Genomic DNA, 27,488 nt, shown 5'->3' with positions numbered 1-27,488 from the left:
CGTGAACATTTATCTAATAGTGATCATCGTATGCTCGAGTTCAACATGTTTGAAAGAGAGAAACCTGTAACTGCTACTAAGATTCTAAATTTAGGCAAGGCCGACATCAATGGGATGAGACAGAGACTGTCCACAGTAAACTGGGCAAATCAGTTAATGGGTAAAACGACATGTTCAGTGGGAGGTGTTCAAAAAAGAATTTAACATGATGCAGAACCAGTTTATGCCCCTAAGGGGCAAGAGCTCCACATACCAAAAAAACCAGCCATGGATGACAAAAGAGGTAAAGGACAACATAAAAGTAAAAGAAAAAGCATACAAAAATGCAAAAAATAGCACAGATCCTGGCAAGTGGGAGAGATACAAAGAACAGCAAAGGGTGACAAAACAGATAGTAAGAGCTACAAAAAGGGAGTATGAAAAGAAATTTGCAAGGGATAACAAAATCAACACAATTTTTACAATTATATTAGGAAAAAGAGGGTGATCAAGAGCAATGTGGGCCCCTTAAAAATTGATAATGGTGATATTGTAAATGAAAATAAGGAAATGGTGGACATGTTAGTTAATTAATTACTTTGTGTCAGTATTTACAGCAGAGGAAGAGGATAGCATGCCGGACACCCCAAGGAAAGTAATTTTGAATCAGGGAACAGAGACTCACTATAATTAACATAAGCAAATTATCAGTAATGAAGAAAATAATGGCACTAAAGAGTGACAAATCCCCAGGACCAGATGGTTTCCATCCCTGGGTTTTAAAGGAAATAGGTAAGAACATTGCAGCAGCCCTAACTGTAAAGTTCTCTCGATTCAGGAACCATTCCTTTAGATCGGAATATTGCATGTCACTCTGCTATTTAAGAAAGGTGAGAGAGGGAAACCAGGGAATTATAGCCCAGTTAGCCTAACATCTGTTGGGAAATTACTAGAGTCTATAATTAAGGATAGAGTGACTGAAAACCTTAAATTTTCAACTGATCAGAGAGCCAGCATAGATTTGTAAAGAGAGAGGCCGTGCCTGACGAACCTGATTGAATTTTTTGAAGAGGTGTCTAAAGTAGTGGATAGGGGAATATCTGTGGATGTTGTTTATCAAATGCCTTCTGGAAGTCCATATAAAGTCCCTTATAAGAACTGTTAGCTACAGATGAAGCTCATGTAATTGAGGGCAAATTATTGACCTGATTAGGAAACTGGCTGAGTGGCAGGAGACACAGAATAGGGATAAAAGGCAGGTACTCAAATCGGCAGGATGTGACTAGTGGTGTCCCACACGGATCTGTGTTGGGGCCTCAACTATTCACTCTATTAACGGGATAGAGAATCACATATCTAAGTTTGCTGATGACACAAAGATAGGCAGCATCGTAAGCAGTGTAGATGGAAGCATAACATTACAGAGAGATATGAATAGATTAAGTGAATGGGCAAAACTGGCAAATGGTTTTCAATTTAGGCAAGTGTGAGGTCATCCACTTTGGACCTAAAAAGGATAGAGCAGAATACTTTCTAAATGGTGAAAAGCTTGAAACAGTGGAGGTCCAAAGAGACGTAAGGGTCCATGTACATAGATCGTTAAAATGACATGGACAGGTACAGAAAATAATCAAAAAGGCTAATGGAATGCTGACCTTTATATCTAGAGGACTAGAGTACAAGGGGGTAGAAGTTATGCTATAGCTATGCAAAGCCCTAGTTAGACCACACCTGGAGTACTGTGTTCAGTTCTGGGCATCGCACCTTAGGAAGGATATATTGGTCTTTGAGGGAGTGCAGCGTAGATTTATTAGAATGATACCTGGACTCCAAGGGCTAAATTACGAAGAGAGATTACACAAACTAGGGTTGTATTCCCTGGAATTTAGAAGATTAAGAGATGATTTGATCGAAGTTTTCATGATATTAAGGGGAACTGATAGGTTAGATCGAGAGAAACTATTTCCACTGGTTGGAGAGTCTCGGATTACGGGACATAGCCTCAAAATTAGAGCCAGGACTTGCAGGAGTGAAATTAGGAAACGCTTCTACACACAAAGGTTGGTAGAAGTTTGGAACGTCCACAAATGGCAATTGATGCTAGCTCAATTGTTAAATTTAAATCTGAGATTGATAGATTTTTGTTAACCCAAGGTATTAAGGGATATGGGGCTAAGGCAGGTATGTGGAGTTAGGTCACAGATCAGCCATGATCTCATTGAATGACGGAACAGGCTCGAGGGGCTAAATAGCCTACTCCTGTTCCTATGATCCCTGGGGGGTCACCACTGTTTACACCCTTCCAGTCCCAAAAACATCGATTGGCCACTACTTGTTGTTTTCTGTCGTCTCAGTCAACTTCCAATCCATGACGCTGCATTCCCTTGAGTGCCTTGCGCCTTCATTCTATCACAAAGCTGCCTACATGGCACCTTATCCAATGCCTTTGGAAAATCCACTTACACAACATCCACTATATTTCCTTTCTCAATACGCTCATTTCCTCTCTGTTGATTTGTCAGGTTTGCATTTTACAAATCTGTGCTGGCTGTCCTTATTAAACCCATAGCTTTCTGAATATTAATTTTATCCCATATTATGACCTCTAGATGCTTGGAAAGAAAGCACTTGCATTTATATTGCCCCTCTCATGACCTCGGGGCGTCCCAAAATGATTAATAGCCAGTGAAGTACTTTTTGAAATGTAGGCACTGTTGTCATGCAGTGAAAAGCATCAGCCAATTTGTGCACAGCAAAATCCAACTACAGTGAGGTAAATGATCAGATCATTTGTTTTAGTGATGTTGAGGGACAAAAATTGGCCAGGACACCAGGAGAAGTCCCCCACTTTTCTTCAAACAGTGCCATGGGATCTTTTATATCAACCTGAAAGGGTGGATGATTTAACGTCTCATCTGAAAGCTTACTCAATATCAATAAGATTATTACTTAACAGTTACCTGGTTTATCCCTTTTTCCCTTCTTGAACAGAGGTATTATATTGGCAGTCCTATAAGCACCTATCCAAGGATTTTGAAAGATTGTAATCCGTGTCTCCCGATTCCTCTGACTTCCATCAGCATTCTAGACCGCATGCCATCAACGCCTGGTGTGTTTGAGTACTATCCTTATCTAATTGTTCCACTCTTTCATTCCCACCATTTAACTTCAATAAAGATTTCCCTTTTCATCTAATTAACCCTACTTCACTTTTTTGTGTGTGTGTGCGTGCTTAGAAAATTTCACTTTACAGTTTCTCTTTGCTTCCTGCTGGTCTTTATTCACGCTTCTAAATATTTTTTTGCTTCCCCACTATATATTTGATGCTTCATATGATGGAATTCAATGTGGGGAGGTTTGGGGTCATCTGAGAGACAAATCCCCATCTGCTTAATAAAATCAAATACAGCAACTTAGTAATCCCTCAAATATAACTTTAGACTAACTGCATCTTCATGCTGAACTCCACACGCTACTGACCCTTCGCATTCTACTGCTGCTGAAGGCTAATATTAGTAGTAAGTTCAGATTGATACTCTGTTTTCACATTATAGGTATTAGGGAACAGCTAATCACACCACTTACTTAACCCATTAATTAACTTATTATCGGCCACAGGTAAGGCAACAAATGAGGAATTTTAAACTGTTCCTTGAGCAGCTAAAATGAAGTAAATTGAAGTCAAAATACAATGGTACAAATTTCAGTACTTGCTCCAATCATGCTCACTGAAGCTAAACTCTACACTCAATGGGTCCTTTACACTTTACTGATCTCTTGCTGTTCAAGTCTGCAAGATTATGTATCTGTAACCCTAGGTGTTTCAGTTCCTCCACTTTAAGAACATAAGAAATAGGAGCAGGAGTAGGCCATACGGCCCCTCGAGCCTGCTCCGCCGTTCAATAAGATCATGGCTGATCTTCGACCTCAACTCCACTTTCCCGCCCGATCCCCATATCCCTTGATTCCCCCAGAGTCCAAAAATCTATTTATCTCAGCCTTGAACATATTCAACGACTCAGCATCCACAGCCCTCTGGGGTAGAGAATTCCAAAGATTCACAACCCTCTGAGTGAAGAAATTCCTTCTCATCTCAGTCTTAAATGGCTGACCCCTTATCCTGAGGCTATGCCTCACCTAGCTCTAGACTCTCCAGCCTAAGGGAAACAACCTCTCAGCATCTATCCTGTTAAGTCCCCTTAAAATCTTGTATGTTTCAATGAGATCACCTCTCATTCTTCTAAATTCCAGAGAATATAGGCCCATTTTGAATCTTATCATTTTGGTATACTTCCTTTCATTGTTCTTTTCCCCAAAATTTACCACTTTTGTCTGCATCTGCCACTTAATCTGCTCACTCTACAAACTTGCTAATACCCTACTGCATTACTCACAGTTCGCCATGTTCCCTAATTTGCTATCATCGGCAAATTTAAAACAAAGCCTGTGTGCAAATCATTTTATATAAATGGAAAACAAAAGAGATCTCTCCTCAGATTCATGGGATATACACCACTATCCACATCCTGCCAATCCGGAAAACATCCATTTTACTGTTACCATTCATTTTCTGTTCCCTAAACATCTCTTTACCCATGCAGCTACATTCCTTTAGTACAATGAAGTGTAATTTTCATAATGCAACTCTGGCACCTTATCAAATGTCTTCTTAAAAACTTCTCCTAGGACAGTTTCAATTCCTGTGTTTTATTGTTACATATTCCAACATTTTATGCAAGACATAAACTGTTGCACTACAAGATTAAATGACCCAATTGCTAAAAGACTACATTCTATGATTTAACAGAGAAGATTGGTTAAATAAATCTGCCTCATAAACAAGTCCATCTCAAACTCTTGCATTGTACCAAATAATGTCCGAATCACTAGGTCTTAATAGTAGGATATTGTGCTTGACTTCTATTCTAGACATCCTGAGTTCAAATATCAGCCTCATCTGTCCCCATTGAGGGAGAGGAAACTCATCCAATGGGAGCAGTTTAGGATCGGATTTCCTCAAGGAGGAAGACGCTACATATATTGTGAAACAGAAGTGTTGAGTCTCACTTACAAAAGCTACTGAGTTCAATGTTCTTTTATGTAAAATTAACATTATGTCTGAGGCAGATTTCAGTAAACGTCTCCTTTTGTTGAATGTGGTCTTCTAACATCGGAACATTTCAGTGTGCATTCAGCAGTTGGTTTTCAGACATTCCAAAATTGCTAGTAAGACGAATTGTACTGTATCAGGAAAGAAATTCCTGACATTTCACTACTGTGCCTTGCGACAGGCAGAGAAAAGAAAATTTTAAAACATACACACTGTTGATAACATTTCTCTTCTGGCAAGCAAAAAATAATTCATGACCATGTGGATAATGGGCATAGGAATGCATACTCCTAAGCAAATAGTTGTTTCATAACCTGATACTATAGCACTGTTGCAAATAATTTTAACTATTGTGCAAAAGCAAATTTGTGAGGAAAGTAAGATATCGAACAAGACAACTTGCAGTTCTGGAATTACTGATCAAACTTATCCGTGGAAAAATTTAAGCTTGTCAATTTTTGCCAATTTTGTATATCATTTTCTGCTAATCCAAGCTTCATTTCATATGAATTTCTAAACCAATATAGGGTCATCCTGTTACTTTCTAGCACTTAGGTTGTTAAAATTTTGACTGAGGGAGAATGCAACCGTATATTGCAGATAACGTTCCATCTTGCCAATTTTTGGGCTTCTTGTGCTGGATGTCAGTTGAAATGGTCAATTGCGAAATGAGTTCTGTGGACGTGAGTTGCTTCCTCCCTACTATTGAAATGAGAGTGATTTGCCACTGGGAGGCAGGGCTATCCCACTTTTCTCAGTGACGTGAAATTAGTTTATTGTCATTATTGGAAATTGACTGCTTTAGCAGCCAACAAGTCTAGTATAACCTCACTTCCTAGAAATGTTCCTGATTTCTTAATCAGCATTGTTTTACATGGAACTGTGTGAGCAGTTGGGAAAGGTAAATGTTGGCATCCTGTGTCGTCATCAAGCACTCTCCTATCAGGTATGGCACAGATTAGAAGCAGAATAAGATCTAACTATATACATTACCCCACATTTCATAAAAACACTAACAGTACCTGTATGACATTTTTATGACTGACTGACATACAGTTTGTATTAAATAATAGGTTATTTTGCAGCATGGACTTGCATCCACAAGCGACTAGATTGGGACTACCCAAACTAATTTCAGGTAGCAGCTTATGTCTTTCAGAGAGAAGACTTCCATTCCATCAGTTTGAGCTAGACTGAAATCCACATTCCAGTGGTGAAAGGACAGTTAGTTTGCTGATCCTTTATCCTGTTGTATGGCCTGCAAGAAGGCTTCCATTGCACTGAAACTGCCCTGGTCCGTTGACTCTCTCCCTACCGTAGTGCAACAGCAATCTCCCAGAGATACTCGCTGCAAGTGATTTTAAGGCATAGCACGAGAAGGGCTACGCTGTATTAGGCAATTTGCGCTTCAAGGACATCAAGTTCGACATCACACAACAGCACTACATCTGTATCTCCCTATCCAACACTACCCCAAGGACTCGTTTGTGCTGTCCAAAACCCAGTACAAGTACCAGATTAGCACTATCCTCCAAAGTGCAGAACTCTCCCATAGTCAGATCTCTTACATAGAATGTACAGCACGGAAACAGGCCATTCGGCCCAACTGATTCATGCCGGTGTTCATGCGTCACATGAGCCTCCTCCCACCCTCTTCATGTAATGCTATCGTCATATCCTTCTATTCCTTTCTCCTTTTTGTGTTTATCTAGCTTCCACTTAAATGCATCTATGCTATTTTTTTATTTGTTCATGGGATGTGGGCATCGCTGGCAAGACCAGCATTTATTGCCCATCCCTAATATTCGCCTCAATCACTCCTTGTGATAGCGAGTTTCACATTCTAACCACTCTCTGGGTAAATAAGTTTCTCCTGAATTCCGTATTGGATTTATTAGTGACTATCTTATATTTATGGCCCCTGGTTTTGGACTCTCCCACATCTTCTTTACCTCTACCCTATCAAACCATTTCATAATCTTAAAGATTAGGTCACCCCTCAGCTTTCACTTCTTGGGGCTTCATTCTGCTCGCCATGACAATAGAAAATATAGGGGTAAATTTTAACTCCACAAACGGGTGGGAAGGTAAAAATCGTTTATATAAAAAAGTAAAACCAGACCCCAACCCCCCCACTTCCGGTTATAACGCAGGCGGATCGGGGGGGGCGGTGACCAGAACAAATACGCTCTGTTTCACACCACGTAAGAGAAGGCGTTAAGGCCAGGCTCAGCAGGTAGGTGCCTTTATGGCACTGCTTATGGGCCAGGAGGAGCAGGAGTGTTTCCTCCAGGCCCAACAAGCTAATCTGCTGCGATCGCACACAGGCGATTGGCTGGCCCACCCCCCCAAATCTGTCTGGCCTGTCGGGGCGAGAAACCTACAGAAAAAAATGAAAGACATCCTTGCACCAAAATTGTAAGGATGGCCGGGAAACCTGTACTGCCGGATTTCCCGTCAGGAATCCCCCCAACACCCTCTTCCCAGCACCCCGTTAAAATTTACCCTATAGCTCAAACCTGGACCAACTACTTCTAAGAGGACTGAAGGAGGGCATAGAAGAGAACTGATGACTCCTAGTAGCAACAGAATAAGAGAAGGCCAGTTCAGATTCCTACATTGAATCTATCTCACCTCATCCAAATTCCACCTTGCGGTGAAAGATGAATGATCAACAGGAAGGGACATTTCAACTCTCAAGGTATGAATGTTTGTGAGTGTCTGAGACAAGGTAACAACTCCCCTTGTCCCCATTCATCATATGTAGTGGTTTCAATGCCTGGCTCATTCACATACCAATCTGCTCTTTGCAAGCTCTAGAACTTGGTTATTGATGAGTTTTAAACTTTTGTGAACTCACTTTAATTTAAAAAAAACACTTTTTAATAACAAAAATTATATCCCAAAATGGACAAAAGTCCCAAAATATGAGGGGCATCTTTAAAGTGACCAGGTGCACCATTGGACCCCGCTATCCTCACTCCTCTCAGACCAACTTTGTGCCTACTTCCATTGCTCCCAAAAGGAGAAGCATCCCTTGCAATTAGCCTGATTCCCACTTTTAGCAGTGAAAAGCTGCATTCAACATCCCCCAAAATAAACTAAGAACATTGGCTAATCTGAGCAAGTGGTACATGACCTGTGTATAGAAGTTGGGAAATGCCCTCTTCAGCTGAATGGTTCCAGAGACTATTGGATGACTGGAGTGATCCACACCTCTTGTTGCTTGCAGCACTTCCTTCCCAGGTCACACACTGATGCACACTCTGACCCAAGCGCCTCTCGCCCCTTTCCCCTGCACTTTGGACACGCCCTGATGTAGCTGACAACAGCCAATATGTCATACTAATAAATTGTATGAAATACTGACTATGTCTGCAGTCACTACTTAATGTACTTCAACCCAATAAAGCAGCAATTTTTACATACAACAAAAATGTTTATTAAAAATATTTTTTGCAGAGGTTAGTAGTGTTAAATGTAAAAACTTCAGGGTGGGGGCGTAGAATTTGCATATCAGACTGCTGGCTAGAAATCACTGATAAGTGGACGAGTGTTTTAATGTGTTTGTATGATATTCCTCTCTGCTGTTTTAACGGAGTTATTGAGAGTCATAATATTTTACAGCACAGAAAGCGGCCATTCAGCTCAGCATACCCATGCTAGTTCTCTGAAACAGTTATCTACTGAGTCCAATTCCCCTGTCCTCTTCCCAGGTGTTTAAATGTTTCTTTTTCAAATGTTTATCCACTTCTCTCTCAAAAGCTTTTATGGATTTTGCTTCCCCTACTGTTTCTGGTAGGGCATTCCATGTCTTAAATCCACTATGCACAAAAAATTAATTCTCCAACCATCTTCATTCTTCTGGTGATGCTAAATTCATGCTGGCTTGTTACACTGAGCTAACGCTTACTTGAGTCAGTAACATTCCCACCTGAGTCAAAAGGGTATGGGTTCGATCCCCACTTCAGACAGCCCCCCGGCGAACGGCGACAAGAGTTTGCATCTCTGAATACTGGGTTGACATCCGGCAGGGTACTCGTGTCTGATGGGAATGGAGTGGTGACCCCCCTCCCCCATGTCAGGCTAATGACCTGCCCACATAAAAAGGGTCCTTTGTTACAGAAAAAATGCAAAGCATGATCTGCTGAATATTAAAGCTGTGGAAGAAATGGGTTACCTCATGTGCTGCTAGGCACAGAAGAGAAGTAGTTGTTACCAACTCACAACTAGTGGAACTAGTTTTTAAATTTAAATAGTGGACAGAGGAAGACCATACATGTTAATTGTTCGCTATTATTGATAACAAAAATTGTTAGCTGTAGTGAAGCCTTTATCTTTCAGTGGAAACTGAAATGAAAGCTTCACTCGTGACTATTGATGTGCTTGCTGCAGCTCATTCATGTGCCACCCACATATGTTGGCTACTGCTGCAGTGCAGAGTTTGGTAAATGTGAATCTGATTTAACAGTATATTTATAGAACAATGGATTAATAGCCCACCTGTTTATAACTTGAATTTCTTGGATAAGTTTACCTACATTAATGCGCTACCGGAAGGATATATGGAAGTATTCAATCGACAGTCGGCTTATTGCCAACCTGTTAGGCAGTGAGTACGGTAACCTGCCAATTCTCCAGTGCGTGCGTTTCTAAATCCAACCTGCACCTTGAGTTCTAAATTGAAGCCAGCCACATCAAAAGGTCGAGGAAAATAGTGTTCTAGTTCTGAGGAATCTTTGATGCACATAACACACTTAAAAGCTATTTTTAGCTATGTTGCCCCTAAAATATGGATTTGTTTTAACTTATGAGCCCACTTTTTAATTGCATTTATTTCTAATGAGGTGTTCAAAAGATTTTTTCCACCTTTTTTTCTTCTAAAGAATCTTTTTTCAAACCTTTGTCTATCTACATTATAATAGTAACCACACTTCAAAAGTATTTCATTGGCTGTAAAGCACTTTGGGATGCACTGAGGACGTGAAAGGCACTGTTGTCCTTTCGTAGGAGAATCTTTCTAAAGAACTGACGATGGAATTTGAAATCCTAGTTGGCAAATTAATGAGCTTGTAGGATAGAATCTTGTTGGGTCCACCAATGGTGAGTTTATCCAGCCATTATCTCAGCCATACGGAACAGGAAGGCCCCAGATATGGTCCTTGGTCTTTGCTGAATTAGTTGATCTCAGCTGAGATGTTGGTAAGGGTGCTATAATTTGGCCTCAGCACCCCGAGTTAGGGAGGGGAATGTGGTTCAGGGTTCCTAGTCCTGACTGCAATCAAGAACAATTTCTGGGAGTGCATGTGTGTGGACATCAAAGGAGTGGTTGGCTGAAGTATCAGGGGGTGACTAGCACCTATTAAGCACCACACTACCTTCAGGAAGAAAATACAGAAAATTTGGCAGTATTTTTTTCTCCAAAACAAACAATCTTGCTACATTGTTAAAATGCTTTGATTGCTTTAAAACTCTTTCCCCCCCCAAAAAAAAAACCAGGTGCAAATTACCTCTTTAATTCTAACTATTTGGTATTTGTTTTACACATTACAGTTCACTACTTATTTCCACATTCTATTTTTCTGTGATACTGACTGCATAATCTGAAATGGTACAGTGGTATCCTGTTGTATACACCAAGAAGTTGCCTGTATCTGCACTGGTTATATATACAGAGCAAAATTGAGATTTGGGAACAGTCCACATATTTGGATTATAGTTAGGAATTTGTTTGAATTAGGATATAGTTATGTTGATTCAACTCACAAGATAGTCATAAATGAAGAAGGTTATTCTGCCCTGCCCCTCTTAGTTCATCCATTTGGAGAGATTCTAATGACCCCCACCCCCCCAATTGCAGTATCCAATTGTTTCTGAATTGATTCTAGGGTTTTTGCCTCCACCACTCAATCTGGATGTTAGTCGATTATTCTTTGTACGAAGAAGAATTTTCTGATATCAATTCTAAAATTACCATTTACTAGTTTGAATCCAACTCTCCTAGTTCTACTTCTGCAGTTTAATTTATATTAATATTCCTGTTTAACTTTTTCTATACCCGTCACAATATTACACATCTAAGCTCACTTCTCAGATGCCTCCTTTCTAGGCTGAAAACCCCATGTTGCTCCAGTCTTTCTTTATAACTCAGACTCCTGACACCAGGGATCAGTTTTGTGACTCTTCTCTGCACTGCCTCCTGTGTTTGAAATAGAATCGTACAGCACAGGAGTTTATTCGGCCCATTGTGCCTGTGGCGGCTCATTAAAATAGCTATCCAGTTCATCCCACCCCCCTGCTCTATTCCCATAGGCCTGCAATTTTTTTCTTTTCAAGTATATATCCACTTCCCTTTTCAAAGTTACTATTGAATCTGCTTCCACCACCTTTCAGGCAGTGCATTCCAGATCATCATAACTCGCTGCATAAAAAAAATTCTCCTAATCTCCCCCCTGGTTCTTTTGCCAATTATCTTAAATCTGTGTCTTCTGGTTACCAACCCTCCCGCCACTGGAAATAGTTTCTCTTTATTTACTCTTATTCAAATCCATCATAATTTTGAACACCTCTTAAATCTCCCCTTAATCTTCTCTGCTCAAAGGAGAACGATCCCAGCTGTCTCTTAGCCAATTTCGTATTCATGCTGCCACTGTCCCATTAATTCCATGGGCTTCAATTTTGCTAACAAGTCTATTATGTGGCACTTTATTAAACACCAGTCTCTGAATACTGTGATCAGTTCTGCTCGTCAAAAAAAATCAAAGTGCAGTCTGACTGCAGGCATGTTGTCATTGATGGATAATTTAGATAGATAGTCATAAACTGGTAATTACAACATAATGCTTCAGGATGTAACGCAAAGTGAGTGAAACTGGAAAACCAAATGTTAACTGCAACAGTCTTCTTGGTATGGATTGTGATTGTGTTGTCCTTTTCCTGTTCCCCTCATCCCTGGTTTTGTCATCCAACCAGTGTCAAATGTTTTCAGATCAAGAATAGCACAGCCAGACGGAGCATACAAAAAACCTTACATTTATATAACCTCTTTTAACATAGCACACAGATTAATGTACTTCACAAATCAGCCACCACATGTGAAGGAGGAGAAGAACTGGGCATGGTGACTCCTTCTGTAATGCTCCCTCTGCTGTGCCATAGTGATGCACCTTAAGTGTAATCTAAGATATGCACTCACTAGTATACCAGTCAACATGCACTCTGGTGCACCAGTCATACCCATTGCCTATCCGAGAGAGATTCCCAGTTTAATAATTTGTGCCAAATTGTGGGGAATGTGGTGCTTTGGGTTGTGCCCACTAGAAACTGAGTTGATATTGCTTGAACATCTTTCATGAAAGGCCATATGAAACAGGACTCTGGTCCCACCAATCTGGGCTGAATTCAGAGGTGAAAGGACAGTATGCTGACCCGTTGTGCCATTGAGTTCCTATGTCTGTAATTTTAAGGGTGGCATATTTTTTATGTAAAGATGATTATGTACTGCTGTAATGAATGTTCTGTTGCATGTGTGATTTCTCACGGCGTCTGTTGCAGTATACGCATAATAACATGGTTTTGTTCTTGTGGTTTCCAGTGGACCTCCAACATACAACAACCGTACTGCTCCTCCATTTGGTTATCCTACCAGTGGTAAGTGCATCCTGTAGTTTTACCATATATTTTAAGTTATTTGGAAAAAAAATACATACTTCTGAACATTTTGTGATCATCAAGTTCAAAGATTTTCCTACGGAATTCAAGGTGAATGTGAGTGTGGCAACTTTTCATACCATCTTTTTATTTGGTCCAGAGTAGTTTTTTGAAACACAATTTTTTTTATTTCAGTGCTGAGTGATTGTGATGTCATTTGAGGGCTGCTGACTTGGAAGAGATATTGAATCTGATGGTGTGCAAGATTGGAATTAATGTAAATTGTTGTTGCTGACTCATTGCTGACTTCATGACTATACCTTTGTTAATAATAATTCACTAGGATGCTATCTGGTGTGAAAAAATACAAATCAGAAGAAAGATTTGGAAAAATTAGAGCTGCTAATTAAGAGAGTAAGGGGTGATTTAAAGGGATGGGACAGAGTAGATAGAAACAGGCTGTTTCCAGTAGTTGAGGGGTCTAGAACAAGGAGATGTGGATATAAGGTTAACTGCAAGAGATTAAGGACAGAGAGCAGGAGAAACATTTTTACACAAAGAGTACGAGAGTTAGTGATTGAAACAGAGAGCATGTCAACATTTAAAAATAGATTAGATGGGTGGTTGAAGGACAGAGTAGTAAAAGGATTTGGGAACAGAGCAGGTACATGGGATTAGGACTACTGCTCATGTGGAGAATAAACACCCACACAGACAGGTTGGGCTGAGCGACCTGTTTCTGTGTTGTGATTCTATGACATACCCTATTAGTTGGTATCAGAAGTTCTTTCAAACTAGTACACAGATGATGTCAGAAGCGCTTCTGATTTAAATAAAATATACTTTAAAAATTTGCATCGGAAGTGAAATACTCAGACTAAAGATCTGCACACATTTAATCATTGAGAAGTGATGTGTGACATACATTTTTAGGTTACATACCAAACCTTGCATAATGAATTTGTTAATGCATACGTATGTTTTTTTTTGCCTGAAAATGTGGTGGGCAGCTTAGCTGATTGTTTTACAGCTCAGTGGCTTTCTAGGCTACAGCAGAGGGCACTAACGGTCAACCAAGTTCTGTGGAACTGGAGTTATATATTGACATAGATATAGAGAGGGAGATCGATATAGAGATATATACATCTGACCAGATAGGGGTAGCAGGTTCCCTTCCCTGAAGGCTATTAGTGAACAGTTGGACGTCTACAAGTGTGGTCATTTTTTCCAGTGCTAGCCCACAAATGATAACATTTATTGAATTTGAACTCAGTCTTTGGGTTGTTAGTTCATTACCTTAGTCACTATGCTACCATACCTTATATCATCTATTACAGTGATAACCAAGCAAATGTTCCATGCATAGGCTGCAAAATACCTGCAGTTTGATAGTGCAGTCATTACTATCTTTCTTCCTTCACACTTCTGCCTTTCAGATTATGGTAATCTGACATATCCCAATATCCCAGTTTCTTCTTCCTGGAGTACCTTAATTGACAACAATAACAAGCAACCGCCGCAACAACAGCAACCGCACTGGGATTATTATCCCCGGAGAGAGAGGGAAAGGGAGCGTGATCGTGAACGAGAGCGCACCAGGGAGAGAGAACGAGAGCGGGACAGGGAACGGGAACATGAGCGAGAACGTGACCGCAGTCCCAGTTCAAGTGTTTATAATGGGTAAGTTACCAAAAATCGTTTGTGCTATTTAATGCATTTGGTGTTTGCAGTGCAACTATTTACCATATATCTTTCACCTACAATATACTATTCATCTGCCTTTTAGTTTCCATGTCTGTTGCTTTGGGACCAGTCTGCTTTTTGACAATTTACTATATGCTTTCATGTTCATTTGTGCCAAAGTCGATTTTTAATTTAGACGAGCTAGTGGAAAACGTATTATGACATTGCCTTTTAATGGATTGACTGCTGAACTTCAGGCTGGACCAAATGACTTGTAGTAATTGAGCTGTTAACGAGTAATAACGGGAAGGTTGGTGATGCTGCGTCCCTGCTATTAGGCCAGAACACTCGTGCAGTAGTACTTTTTCTATTCTTTTGAGACGACAATTATATAACACTACTGGTCTCAGATAACTAGCATTGGAGTGCAAAGTGCAGCCAGTGAGACTAAGGTTATATTGGTGGGCTTTGACTTGCACTCTGCCCACCAGTATAGAGCTCCACAAAAGTGAAGAACTCTGTTTCCTTGCTGGCTACTTTTTATTGGGGATGCCAGATGGCATTGTCTGCATACACTTGCTAAACAGACTTGGTACTAAATTTATACAATAGAAGCAAAAGTGGCAGTATAACTGGCCTTAATATAGGACCGGAGCTATTAACAAAGGTTTGTGAAAATGATGGATTGCCCTGAGATGGTCTGACAACAGAACTCTTACTTCATTGAAGTCCCAGACTGGCAGATTCTGATGTTTTTGGCTGCACCATTCTACTTTGCTACTTATGGATTAACATGGATGGTGGTCTTGGAGAAGTCCATGATACGTTTGTCTCCTGACCGAGGGAGGTTATGTGGAAGTATGCAATTCTTATGGGGAAAGAAATTTAGAGGGAAAAAATTGACTCAAAGATGAGTTAATGACTTGCTTTTACAGGACGATCACTGCCAATTGGGATGTGTACACATAGTTTCATTGTTATTTGCTTAATAAGAACAGTTGGGCCAAAATAATGTTTTACTTGCTACAGGATATTAGTGTTAAGAGGACTCTTCTGCACAATATGTAGATAACTTTTTTTATTCCTGAAAATTGCAGAATCATTTTAATAGGTAGCATTTTCAAGGTTTGTGGATGTAGTTGGATAACTACGAGGGGACATTTGTGGTGTTTTACAAAAATATTATATGGATGTAAAGATATTATCATAAAAGATTATATTTACCCTATGGGGGACTAAGAGCCTACTCTAGGTAGTTAACTGGTAAAGCAATAACTGAATGCTCGGTTTAATACGCTTGAGTATGTAGACCTATTCACTACTAGATACTAAATTCGCATACGCACATTTGTAGTAACATTTCAAAACTGCAAGTTAATCCTATAGACTGTGGAGTATCCATGAGGACCCAGCATCTAAAATCGAAGAGAAATAGTGAATGCCTGTAATTTCCACTTGTGCTAGGATTATAGGAACAGGAGTAGGCCATTCAATCCCTCAAGTCTGTTCTGCCATTCTATTAGATCATGGCTGATCTGTACCTCAACTCCATTTACTCCACCATTGCTCCATATCTCTTGTTACCCTTACCTAACAAAAATCTGTCGATCACCATCTTGAAAATTTCAATTGACCCAGCATCCATAGCCTTTTGGAGAGTGAGTTCCAGATTTCCACTATCCTTTGTGTGAAAAAGTGCTTCCTTATTGGTCCTGGACTCCCCAACCGGCAGAAATAGTTTCTCTCTATCCGCCCTGTCAGTTCCCCTTAATATCTTCAAAGCTTCGATCAAAATCATCTAAATTCCAGGGAATACAACCCTAGTTTGTGTAATCAATGAGCCTAGCGACGAGTGTCACCGATAAACCACTTAATCTCATTGCGTTTCCTTCCTGAGGAGTCTGCAAAGGGATAGAGACAGGTTAAGTGAGTGGGCAAGAAGGTGCCAGATGGAGTATAATTTGGGGAAATGTGAGGTTATTCAATTTGGTAGGAAGAATAGAAAGACAGAATATTTTTTAAATGGTGAGAAACTATTAAATGTTGGTGTTCAGAGGGATTTGGGTGTCCTTGTATACGAAATGCAGAAAGTTAACATGCAGGCAATTAGGAAGGCAAATGGCACGTTGGCCTTTATTGCAAGGGGGTTGGAGTACAAGAGTAAGGAAGTCTTACTGCAATTGTACGGGGCTTTGGTGAGGCCACACCTGGAGTACTGTGTACAGTTTTGGTCTCCTTATCTAAGGAAGGATATATTTGCCTCGGAGGCGGTGCAATGAAGGCTCTCTGGATTCATTTCTGGGATGAGAGGGTTGTCCTTTGAGGAGAGGAGAGGCCTATACTCTCTCGAGTTTAGAAGAATGAGAGGTGATCTCATTGAAACATATCAGATTCTGAGGGGGCTTGACAGGGTAGATGCTGAGAGGCTGTTTCCCCCTGGCTGGAGAGTCTAGAACTAGGGGGCATAGTCTCAGGATAAGGGGTCGACCATTCAAGACTGAGATGAGGAGGAATTTCTTCACTCAGAGGGTGGTGAATCTTTGGAATTCTCTACCCGAGGGCTGTGGATGCTCAGACGTTGAATATATTCAAGGCTGGGATCGATAGATTTTTGGACTCTAAGGGAATCAAGGGATATGGGGATCGGGCGGGAAAGTGGAGTTGAGGTTGAAGATCAGCCATGATCTGATTGAATGGCGGTGCAGGCTCGAGGGGCCGAATGGCCTACTCCTGCTCCTATTTCTTATGTTCTAATTTTATTCCTAAATGGCCTAGCTCTAATTTTAAGATTATTGCCCCTTGTTCTAGATTCTGTCACCAGCATAGTTTCTCTGTATCGAATCCCTTTATTACTTTGTGGTTCTGGATTCTTAGTACTCTAAGAATGAATTGATTTCAAATACTGACACTGGAATGTCCTCCAAATTGTACAAGATGACCTGTGCTGTATTTCAACACTCAGTCATTTACCCAAAAGTTGAACAATTTTACAAAACCTAAAATATTTTATAAAAGAATTCATAAATAAGCACATGCTCCCATTAGCAAGGAGGTGGGATGATCAGATCTGCAATACTGCAGCACTTCTTTTGCTTTCCTGCTGGATGGAGGATCTCATCAAAATGGGTTGTTCTGTCCAGCGGACAGAGTTGGGACAACTTCCAAGCAGTGACAGAGGAGCTGGAGAAACGTGCAGCTCTGTGACTCAAAGCCTGTAGCCATCTGCTGTAACAGGCTCATATCCACCTCCAGAAATGTTATTGTGGTTGTATGTATGTTAAGGCTTCAGCATTCAGCTTTATCAAATGTTCACAGATTATTAAAACTCACTTTGATTGCAAACTTCTTCATTGCTGTTTCCCTACGTTAACCATTTAGGTTTCTTTTTAATCCTGTTCATTTTGTTATTCACAGTTTTGTATTTGTAATTGTGGGATTTTCTGAGCAAAATACTACCATTATATCATTTCCTGGATCAGGAACTTGGAGAATGTGCAGAGAATTCACAGGGAATCGAATCTGTTTTAGATTCAATATAAGCACATACACGTCTGCACTGTTTCATTTGAGTGCATTAGGTGTGTTTTGTGTTTATGCAAATAAAAAAAGTAATAGGGTGTGAGGGCATTTTGTACTTTTTTGTGGAGGCATGAAGATTGCTGCAATGTGAATGTGTGTAATGTATGCGTGTGTTACAAATTATAGGGTGAAAGCAAATGAACTAGGGCATATAGGACATCTGTTTGTCGGACAACTTCCAGGGGCCAGGAGGGGGGCTGGTTACTGATAACTGGCCAAAATGAATCTTAATGACTACCAGCCCAGGAAAAGTCTCTGTGCTGATGCCAAAATTGTTCTAAATGGGGGAGGAGGGCTCAATTTGGATGAAGCTGAATTATTTACCATCTGTGCCAGAGCTGCTGCCACATGTCTTGGGGAAGAAAAGTAAGAGGCCCTTAATTCATAAAAGCTGGGTTTGAAATAAGAGAAAAGGTGGAAAGGAGCTCCAGATGTCAGGTAAAATAGAAAGATTAATATAGAAACTTCAGGATATCATCTCCTTGGACTGTTGTGAGCACATTAGGAAGAGGAAAACAGGATGCAAGGCATTTTAAGGATAATAAATGAGATTCATGATGTAGATTTAAAGCTCTGCAGTTTTTTTGGCAGGTGTAGCAAATCTTAGAAAGCATATCACCTCTTGAGCAAGTTAATTTTTGCTTTAAAATGATTACACTAATGCCTCTGAAATGTGTGTTTTGCAAACTGGGATTATTCACAATCTTTTGTTCTCTGTGATCATTGGTTTTTTTGGATCGTAGTTGCATTTTTTTTCCAAACAAAAGAACATAAGAAATAGGAACAGGAGTAGGCCATACAGCCCCTCGAGCCTGCTCCGCCATTCAGTAAGATCATGGCTGATCTTCTACCTCAACTCCACTTTCCCGCCCGATTTCCCCCTATCCCTTGATTCCCTTAGTGTCCAAAAATCTATTGATCTCAATCTTGAATATACTCAACGACTGAGCATCCACAGCCCTCTGGGGTAGAGAATTCCAAAGATTCACAACCCTCTGAGTGAAGAAGTTTTCCTCATCTCAGTCTTAAATGGCCAACCCCTTATCCTGAGACTATGCCCTGTAGTTCTAGACTCTCCAGCTAAGGGAAACAGCCTCTCAGCATCTTCCCTGTCAAGCCCTCTAAGAATTTTATATGTTTCAGTGAGATTACCCCTCATTCTTCTAAACTCCAGAGAATATAGGCTTATTTTACTCAATCTCTCCTCCATAGGACAACCCTCTCATCCCAGGAATCAATCTAGTGATCCTTTGTTGCACCCCCTCCAAGGCAAGTATATCCTTCCTTAGGTAAGGAGACCAAAACTGAACACAGTATTCCAGATGTGGTCTCACCAAAGCCCTGTACAATTGCAGCAAGATTTACTTACTTTTGTACTCCAACCCCCTTGCAATAAAGGCCAACATGCCATTTGCCTTCCTAATTGTTTGCTGTACCTGCATGTTAACTTTCTGTGTTTCTTGTACAAGGGCACCCAAATCTCTCAACGCCAACATTTAATAGTTTCTCACCATTTCAAAAAATATTTTGTTTTTCTATTCTTCCTACCAAAGTGAATAACCTCACAGTTCCCCATATTATACTCTATCTGCCACCTTCTTGCCCACTCATAACCTGTCTATATCCCTTTGCAGACACTTTGTTTCCTCCTCACGGCTTACTTTCCCCACCTAGCTTTGTTTCGTTAGCAAACTTGGATACATTACACTCAATCCCTTCATCTAAGTCGTTAATATAGATTGTAAATAGCTGAGGCCCAAGCACTGATCCTTGCGGCACCCCACTAGAAACCTGAAGAATGCTCACAAAATGCCCCATTAAAAGTAATTGGACAAGGTAGAAATTCTTCATATAGCAGAGTCAAAGTGTGTTGAGAATAATATATGTAAATCTATCAGTCTTGGGCAAAACACATCTTCAGTTTATCACTTTTCTAAAATAGAGCAGTTTGTTTTGGGGGTAAAACCTAAATTGATTTCATGCTTCTTAACTATTTTAAAATCGTATTGCATTGCGACTTGGTTTTAGCAAAAATCAAACCTAATGTAATGGTAAGGGGTTAAAATTACTAGCACACAAAAGCAAAGTTCATTTTTACTGTTAACTATTTGGTCTCCTTTGACATTGCTCACAGTCAGTTGGGAGATGTGCTGGTTTGAAATGGGTGTGTGAAATACGTGTGGGAAGTATGTGATGCTCAGCCAAAACATTCAGTGGAAACAGCTGATCTGGGCATTGCTCAGTGCTTTGTGATTGGTTTAAGGGTCTCTGTTTTTGCAATTTAATTGGTCGGAGGACCTCTGCTACATTATATGCAATAGTAGATTTCATTCTTTTTCCTTGATCTTTCTCCCTGATGTATGTTTGTGTGTGTGTCTGTCTGTTTCATCTTTTTCTCTCTCTGCTCCCGTTTCTCTCCTTAGCCCAATTTTTCTCTCTTCTAACCCAATCTCACAATGCCCCCTATCTTTTTATCTGCCACAGTTGGTGAAATTTAATACTGTTCCCTGTCCCTGGCTGGTAACTTAAGGCCATAGTCAGGTGATCAAATAAAAATCAATGCTGCTTGGCTGAACAGCTAAAGGAAAAAAACATAAAACGTTGTCCTGGCCCATGACTGGCAATGTGAGAACCAAGAACTCTACCAAAGAAAAAAAATTTAAATTGTTCCCCACCGGGAACTTATTGGCATGCTTTCTGATGGTTAAAGACCGAAAGGCTTCAACGGTGCAATCAGAGTTAGGAAATTCAACAACAGATTTGGGAGAACCAGCTGTCATATGGGAAGAACAAGCCAGTCAGAAGCAAGGTAAGTAGAAACCTTGATCCAAAGTGGACTCCTGGATGTGAGAAAACACCAAAATGTTGATACCTTCTGTTTCACAATTACACATACGACAACAGGAAGTGTTCACCGTTACAAGACTTTTAGTATATCGCTAGCAGATCTCTCATGGCATTGTTCAGTGAGTTGAGGACTTTATAAGAACATGGGTATTGTGCCAAATAGTATTATCCGCTTTGGAGAGGGTTCTGGGAGTATTAATATGGGATCTAGTAGTACTTTGAGGGGTGTCACAGGGTCTGGGAGCATAGTGTTGTCAAAATGAGCAGTTCGTAATGGAAAAGGAGAGTTGTTTGTATTTTAAATGTCAAGACATGCCTGAAATAGTAAAAAAAGAGCTAATGGATTGTTGGCCTTTATCTCAAGGGGATAAGAATTCAAAAGTGAGGAAGAGATGCTTCAGTTGTACATAGACTTAGTCAGACCCCCATCTGGAGTACTGTGCTCAGTTTTGGGCACTGAATCTGAGGAAAGATACATTGGCCTTGGAGTGGGTTCAGTGCAGATTCACCAGAATGATACAGGGCCTAAAGGGGTTAATAATGGGTAAATCTAAAAGGGTTGCATAAATTTGGCTTGTAGTCCCTTGAGTTTAGAAGGTTGAGGGGTGAAGTGTTTAAAATAAAGGGATTTGATGGGGTAGATACGGAGAAGCAATTTCCTCTGGTGGGGGAATCCAGAACAAGGGGGCACAATTTTAAAAGTAGAACTAGACCAGTTAGGAGTGAGATCAGGAGACTCCGTTTCACACATAGGACAGTAGAAATCTGGAACTCTATCGTCCAAAAGGCTGTGAATGCTGGGTCAGTTGAAATTTTCAAAACTGAGATACAGATTTCTGTTAAGTAAAAGTATCAAGGGTTATGGAACAAAGACGGGTAAATGAAGATGAGGTATGGATCAGCCATGATCAAATTGAATTGCGGAACAGACTCGAGGGGCTGAATGTCGTTCTTGGACTAGAAAACTATATTTATCCATAAATCTAAAACTCTGATGGTACTTGCATCAGCAGTAATGTTTTCTTTTCAAGGCGGCATATTGTTGCAGATCTATAATCTGACGTGAATATTTTCTAACACAGCAATTTCCAAGAGGGTGCTTGAGAGGTACTTATAACATCATTTTCACAAGTTCAATTTTGTATGTTGGTGAGGAGAGGTATTGTTACTCTTTGCACACTATAAAATTAGATTAGTCTCCGTCTTGCAGTACAATTTTGAGGGGCAGGGAATCTAGAAAATGTTGTTTTCCTTTGACAACCGCTCCTTCAATCCAGGCGTGAACGTAAGAATTACTGATCTTACAACAAAGTTGGGATTTCCCCATCTACAGCATATAGCCTGATCCTGGTGCAAAGAAATTATCAGTAGTGAATGCAGCTGGGGACTGGCACTGAGGAGAGACACACAAGGAAGCAGAGTGCCTCTGAGGACTGCAGGTGGCATCTAGTTGGTCAAATGCCTCTGTTAACTGAGGGGAGGGGGGCTGTAGAGAAAGAGATTGCCTCTGTGAACTGGAGATGGAAGTTAGGGGCTGATAAATCCAAATGTTGTTCATGTTTTTAATAGTTAAAATGTAACATTCATGAAGTAAAAAAAAAAGTGTTTAAAATTAACAAGCATGCACTAGTTTTAATGTAAAAATTCAAAATTTTCCACGAACTATCGCCCACCAGACCTTTCTACAAACGTGAGCACCAATGAGTGCAGGAAATTGGGGACAACATTTGGAAGGAGTGTGTACAGTTTTAAATTTGCTACCTACAGCCTGGGTCAGGCAGTGGGAGTGTGATGGGGGGAGATGCAGAGGTCCTTACTGAGATGTGAGCTTTATACAACTTCACCCCAGATGCATGGCATTAATGTGACTGATTCATGGCACTGAGCTGAAAATGGTCTGTTTGCAAGCTGTGAAGGCTGAAAACCTCGTTTTTTACAGAGGTTAATTCAGAGCCCACGTTGAGCTGCTCTCTGAACAGATGCATTTGTTGAGGATATTTCAAACATTCCCAGGATCTTTGACTTCACTTTGACCTATTAAGATTTTGAACTTTATTGTCTTAGGCATGCACCCCTGCTCATTTCACAACATTGGCTAAATGAGATTGTAGCAAGGTAGGATGGGGGGTAGAGAAGGGTGGCTGGGAAAATAAAACTGAAGCCAGAGGCTTCAAATAGGCCTTGATATGTTATTTTTGAGGCATTGTATGTGTAGAACTTTGCTACACTTGCTAACATTATAGTGTTTAACCTTTTTGCTGCATGTCGTCCCTGCTCAATGTCATTACTGGTGCTTCTAGTTAACGATCACCATGAAAGCAACCATGAATCAGCCATGAACCCCTTCAACAAGTGGTTCTTTCACAATTGTGTCACACAATACAGGAATGGTCAGAGATAGGATCAACTTTACATTCATAATCTTAATTTGCATGATATTCCTGGAATCTTAACTGAATGCACAAGGTAAACATCATATTGCACAGTTTACAACAAAAATTAGTCTTCCACTTCTGATTGTTCATGTAGTGCTGAACACAATGATAACTGAACTGTTCATTTATGGCAAATAAAGAAACACTGGCTGATACACAACTACCTTCACAATATCTTAATTTGCTGGCTGGGAGCACCAGTGAGTCCTTTCTTTTTGTTTTAAGTATTTCACAATGTCAGATTTGTCATTTTTTTAAAAAGTAACATGTTCCCTGCTATGCGTAATTAGAAATAAAAAAATTACGACACAGAAGGAGGCCATTCAGCCCATCGTGTCTGTGTCGGCCGAAAATGAGCCACCCAGCCTAATCCCACTTTCGAGCACTTGGTCCATAGCCTTGTAGGTCACAGCACTTCAGGTGCACATCCAGGTACTTTTTAAATGAGTTGAAGCTTTCTGCCTCTACCACCCTTTCAGACAGTGAGTTCCAGACCCCCACCACCCTCTGGGTGAAAAATATTTTCCTCTGCTCCCCTCTAATCCTTCCACCAATCACTTTAAATCTATGCCCCCTGGCTATTGACCTCTCTGCTAAGGGAAATAGGTCCTTCCTATCCACTCTATCTAGGCCCCTCATAATTTTGAACACCTCAATGAAATCACCCCTCAGCCACCTCTGTTCCAAAGAGAACAATCCCAGCCGATCCAATCTTTCCTCATAGCTAAAATTCTCCAGTCCTGGCAACATCCTCGTAAATCTTCTCTGTACCCTCTAGTGCAATTACATCCTTCCTGCAATGTGGTGACCAGAACTGTACACAGTCCTCAAGATGTGGCCTAACCAGTGTTTTATACAGTTCCAGCATAACCGCCCTGCTCTTATATTCCATGCCTTGGCTAATAAAGGAAAGCATTCCATATGCCACCTTAACCACCTTATCTACCTGTCCTGCTACCGTCAGGGATCTGTGGACATACACTCCTTTACACCTTCCTCTACACCTTTCAGTATTCTCCCATTTATTGTGTATTCCCTTGCCTTGTTTGCCCTCCCCAAATACATTACCTCACACTTCTCCGGATTGAATTCAATTTGACACTTTTCTGCCCACCTGACCAATCCATTGATATCTTCCTGCAGTCTACACCTTTCCTACTCACTATCAACCACACGGCTAATTTTTGTATCATCAGTAAACTTCTTAATCATGTCCCCTACATTTAAGTCCAAATCATTAATATATATCACAAAGCAAGGGACCTAGTCTGAGCCCTGCGGAACCCTACTGGAAACAACATTCCAGTCACAAAAACACCTGTCGATCAATACCCTTTGCTTCCTGCCACTGAGCCAATTCTGGATCCAACTTGCCACACTCCCATGGGCTTGTACTTTTTTGACTAGTCTGCCATGTGGGACCTTGTCAAAAGCCTTGCTAAAATCCATGTAGACTACACAAATGCACTACCTTCATTGACCCTCCTTGTTACCTCAAAAAATTCAATCAAGTTAGTCAGACACGACCTTCCCTTAACAAATCCATGCCTTTCAAAGTGACGGTTTATCCTGTCCCTCAGAATTGATTCCAATAATTTGCCTACCACAGAGGTTAAACTGAGTGGCCTATAATCACTCAGCCTATCCCTCGCTTCCTTTTTAAACAATGATACAACGTTAGCAGTCCTCCAATCCTCCAGCACCATGTCTGCATCCAGTGAGGATTGGAAAATGATGGTCAGAGCCTCTGCTATTTCTTCCCTTGCTTCTTTTAACAGCCTGGGATACATTTCATCCCCCCTGGTGATTTGTCTATTTTCAAAGATGCTAATCCCCTTAATACTACCTCTCTCGCTAAGTTTATCCCATCCAATATTTCACACTCCTCTTTAACTACAATCTCTGCATCGTCCCTCTCTTTTGTGAATTGTAAACAATTTTACAACACCAAGTTATAGTCCAACAATTTTATTTTAAATTCCACAAGCTTTCGGAGGCTTCCTCCTTCGTCAGGTGAACGGTATGGAAATGACATTTTCGAATCCTTCGCAATTTAAAATCACAGAACAATGCCTGGTGATTACTGCCCGTTGCCAAGGCAATCACAGTGAGCAGACAGAAAGGTGTCACCTAAAAAGGCCACCGAATATACAAACCCCCAAAAAAAAAGAGAAGGAAGACAGTCAATGATCCGTTATATTAAAAACAGATAACATTTGTTCGCTGGTGGGGTTACGTGTAGTGTGACATGAACCCAAGATCCCGGTTGAGGCCGTCCTCATGGGTGCGGAACTTGGCTATCAATTTCTGCTCGACGATTTTGCATTGTCGTGTGTCTCGAAGGCCGCCTTGGAGTACGCTTACCCGAAGGTCGGTGGCTGAATGTCCATGACTGCTGAAGTGTTCCCCGACAGGGAGAGAACCCTCCTGTTTGGTGATTGTTGCGCGGTGTCCGTTCATCCGTTGTCGCAGCGTCTGCATGGTCTCGCCAATGTACCATGCTCTGGGGCATCCTTTCCGGCAACGTATGAGGTAGACAATGTTGGCCGAGTCACAGGAGTATGAACCGTGCACCTGGTGGGTGGTGTCCTCTCGTGTGATGGTGGTATCTGTCGATGATCTGGTATGTCTTGCAGAGGTTACCGTGGCAGGGTTGTGTGGTGTCGTGGACGCTGTTCTCCTGAAGGCTGGGTAATTTGCTGCGAACGATGGTTTGTTTGAGGTTGGGTGGCTGTTTAAAGGCGAGTAGTGGAGGTGTGGGGATGGCCATAGCGAGGTGTTCGTCATCATTGATGACATGTTGAAGGCTGCGGAGAACATGGCGGAGTTTCTCCGCTCCGGGGAAGTACTGGACCACGAAGGGTACTCTGTTGGTTGCGTCCCGTGTTAGTCTTCTGAGGAGGTCTACGCGATTTTTCGCTGTGGCCCATCGGAACTGTCGATCGATGAGTCGAGCATCATATCCCGTTCTTACTAGGGCGTCTTTTGTGAAGACAGACGCAAAGTGTTCATTAAGAACCATACCCACATCTTCCGCCTCCACACATACGTTACATTTTTGGTTTCTAACGGGCCCTACTCTTTCCCTAGTTATCCTCTTGCTCTTAATGTGTTTATAAAACATCTTTGGGTTTTCCTTCATTTTACTTGCCAATATTTTTTCATGCCCTCTTTACTTTCCTAATCTTTTTTAAATTTCACCTCTGCACTTTTTATACCCCTCTAGGCTTTGTGTAGTATTGCGTTCAGGATGTCTGACATAAGCTTTCCTTTTCTGCCTTATCTTACCCTGTATGCTCCTTGACATCCAGGGGGCTCTAGATTTGGAAATCCCACCCTCTTTGTGGGACCATGTTTACTCTGAACCCCTTGAATGCCTCCCATTGCTCTGACTTTGATTTACCTTCAAGTAGCTGTTTCTAGTCCACTTTTGCTAAATCACTTCGCTTAGTAAAATTGGCTTTTCTCCAATTGAGAACTTTAACTCCTGTTCTATCTTTGTCCTTTTCCATAACTATGCTAAAACTAACTGAATTATGATCACTACCACCAAAATGCTCTCCCACTGATACTCCTTCTACCTGCCTAGCCTCATTTCCTAAAACTAAATCCAGAACTGCCCCCTCTCTAGTTGGGCTTGCTACGTACTGGCTTTAAAAAGTTTACCTGAATGCAATTTAAGAATTTTGCATGCTCTATATCCTTCACACTGTGTCCCAGTTAATATTAGGGTAGTTGAAATCCCCTACTATTACTGCCCTACTGTTTTCGCACTTCTCATAAATTTGCCTACACATTTGCTCTTCTATCTCCCTCTGACTGTTTGGGAGTCTATAGTACACTCTCAGTAGTGTGTCTGCCCCTTTTTTGTTCTTCAGCTCAACTAATATTGATTCCAAGAAGATGGCAGATATCTTGGAGTTACTTGATATTTCCCCGCACTATTTTAATACATCAGTTGTTTAGCACTGAAATCAGTGCTGTTCATTGCAACATTGACTGTTTTGTTGTACTGTATCTGATATATTTTGCTGTAAGTAGTTGTTCCCTGGCCTTATAGTTTGCTATGACCCTTAGACAACTCCCATACTGTTCAGTGTGCTCCTGTGGTACGCTATAACAGGTGATCGAACTGGAAGGCATTTTCCATGTAAATCCACTAGCACAGCCCGTTAGCTTTTACAAATGGGGAAGGAACCACAAAT

At 40.9% G+C, this 27,488-nt stretch overlaps 1 protein-coding gene across 10 annotated transcripts in view; it reads left to right on the top strand.

Moving 5' to 3' along the window:
• The window catches only part of fip1l1a (FIP1 like 1a (S. cerevisiae)), a 78,109-nt gene that overhangs the window by 44,474 nt on the left and 6,147 nt on the right, over positions 1-27,488 (top strand). For all 10 annotated transcript variants that reach the window (XM_067987469.1, XM_067987461.1, XM_067987451.1 and 7 more), the window contains 2 exons: positions 12,684-12,739; positions 14,176-14,419. In XM_067987469.1, coding sequence (XP_067843570.1) covers positions 12,684-12,739; positions 14,176-14,419 — 300 coding nt within the window. The remainder of the gene's footprint in view (positions 1-12,683; positions 12,740-14,175; positions 14,420-27,488) is intronic.

This window comes from Heptranchias perlo, chromosome 1 (genome assembly GCF_035084215.1).
Source record: "Heptranchias perlo isolate sHepPer1 chromosome 1, sHepPer1.hap1, whole genome shotgun sequence".
NCBI lineage: Eukaryota > Metazoa > Chordata > Chondrichthyes > Hexanchiformes > Hexanchidae > Heptranchias > Heptranchias perlo.
Note: the sequence above shows the minus strand (reverse complement) of the source record. Positions and strands in the feature narration are given on the sequence as shown.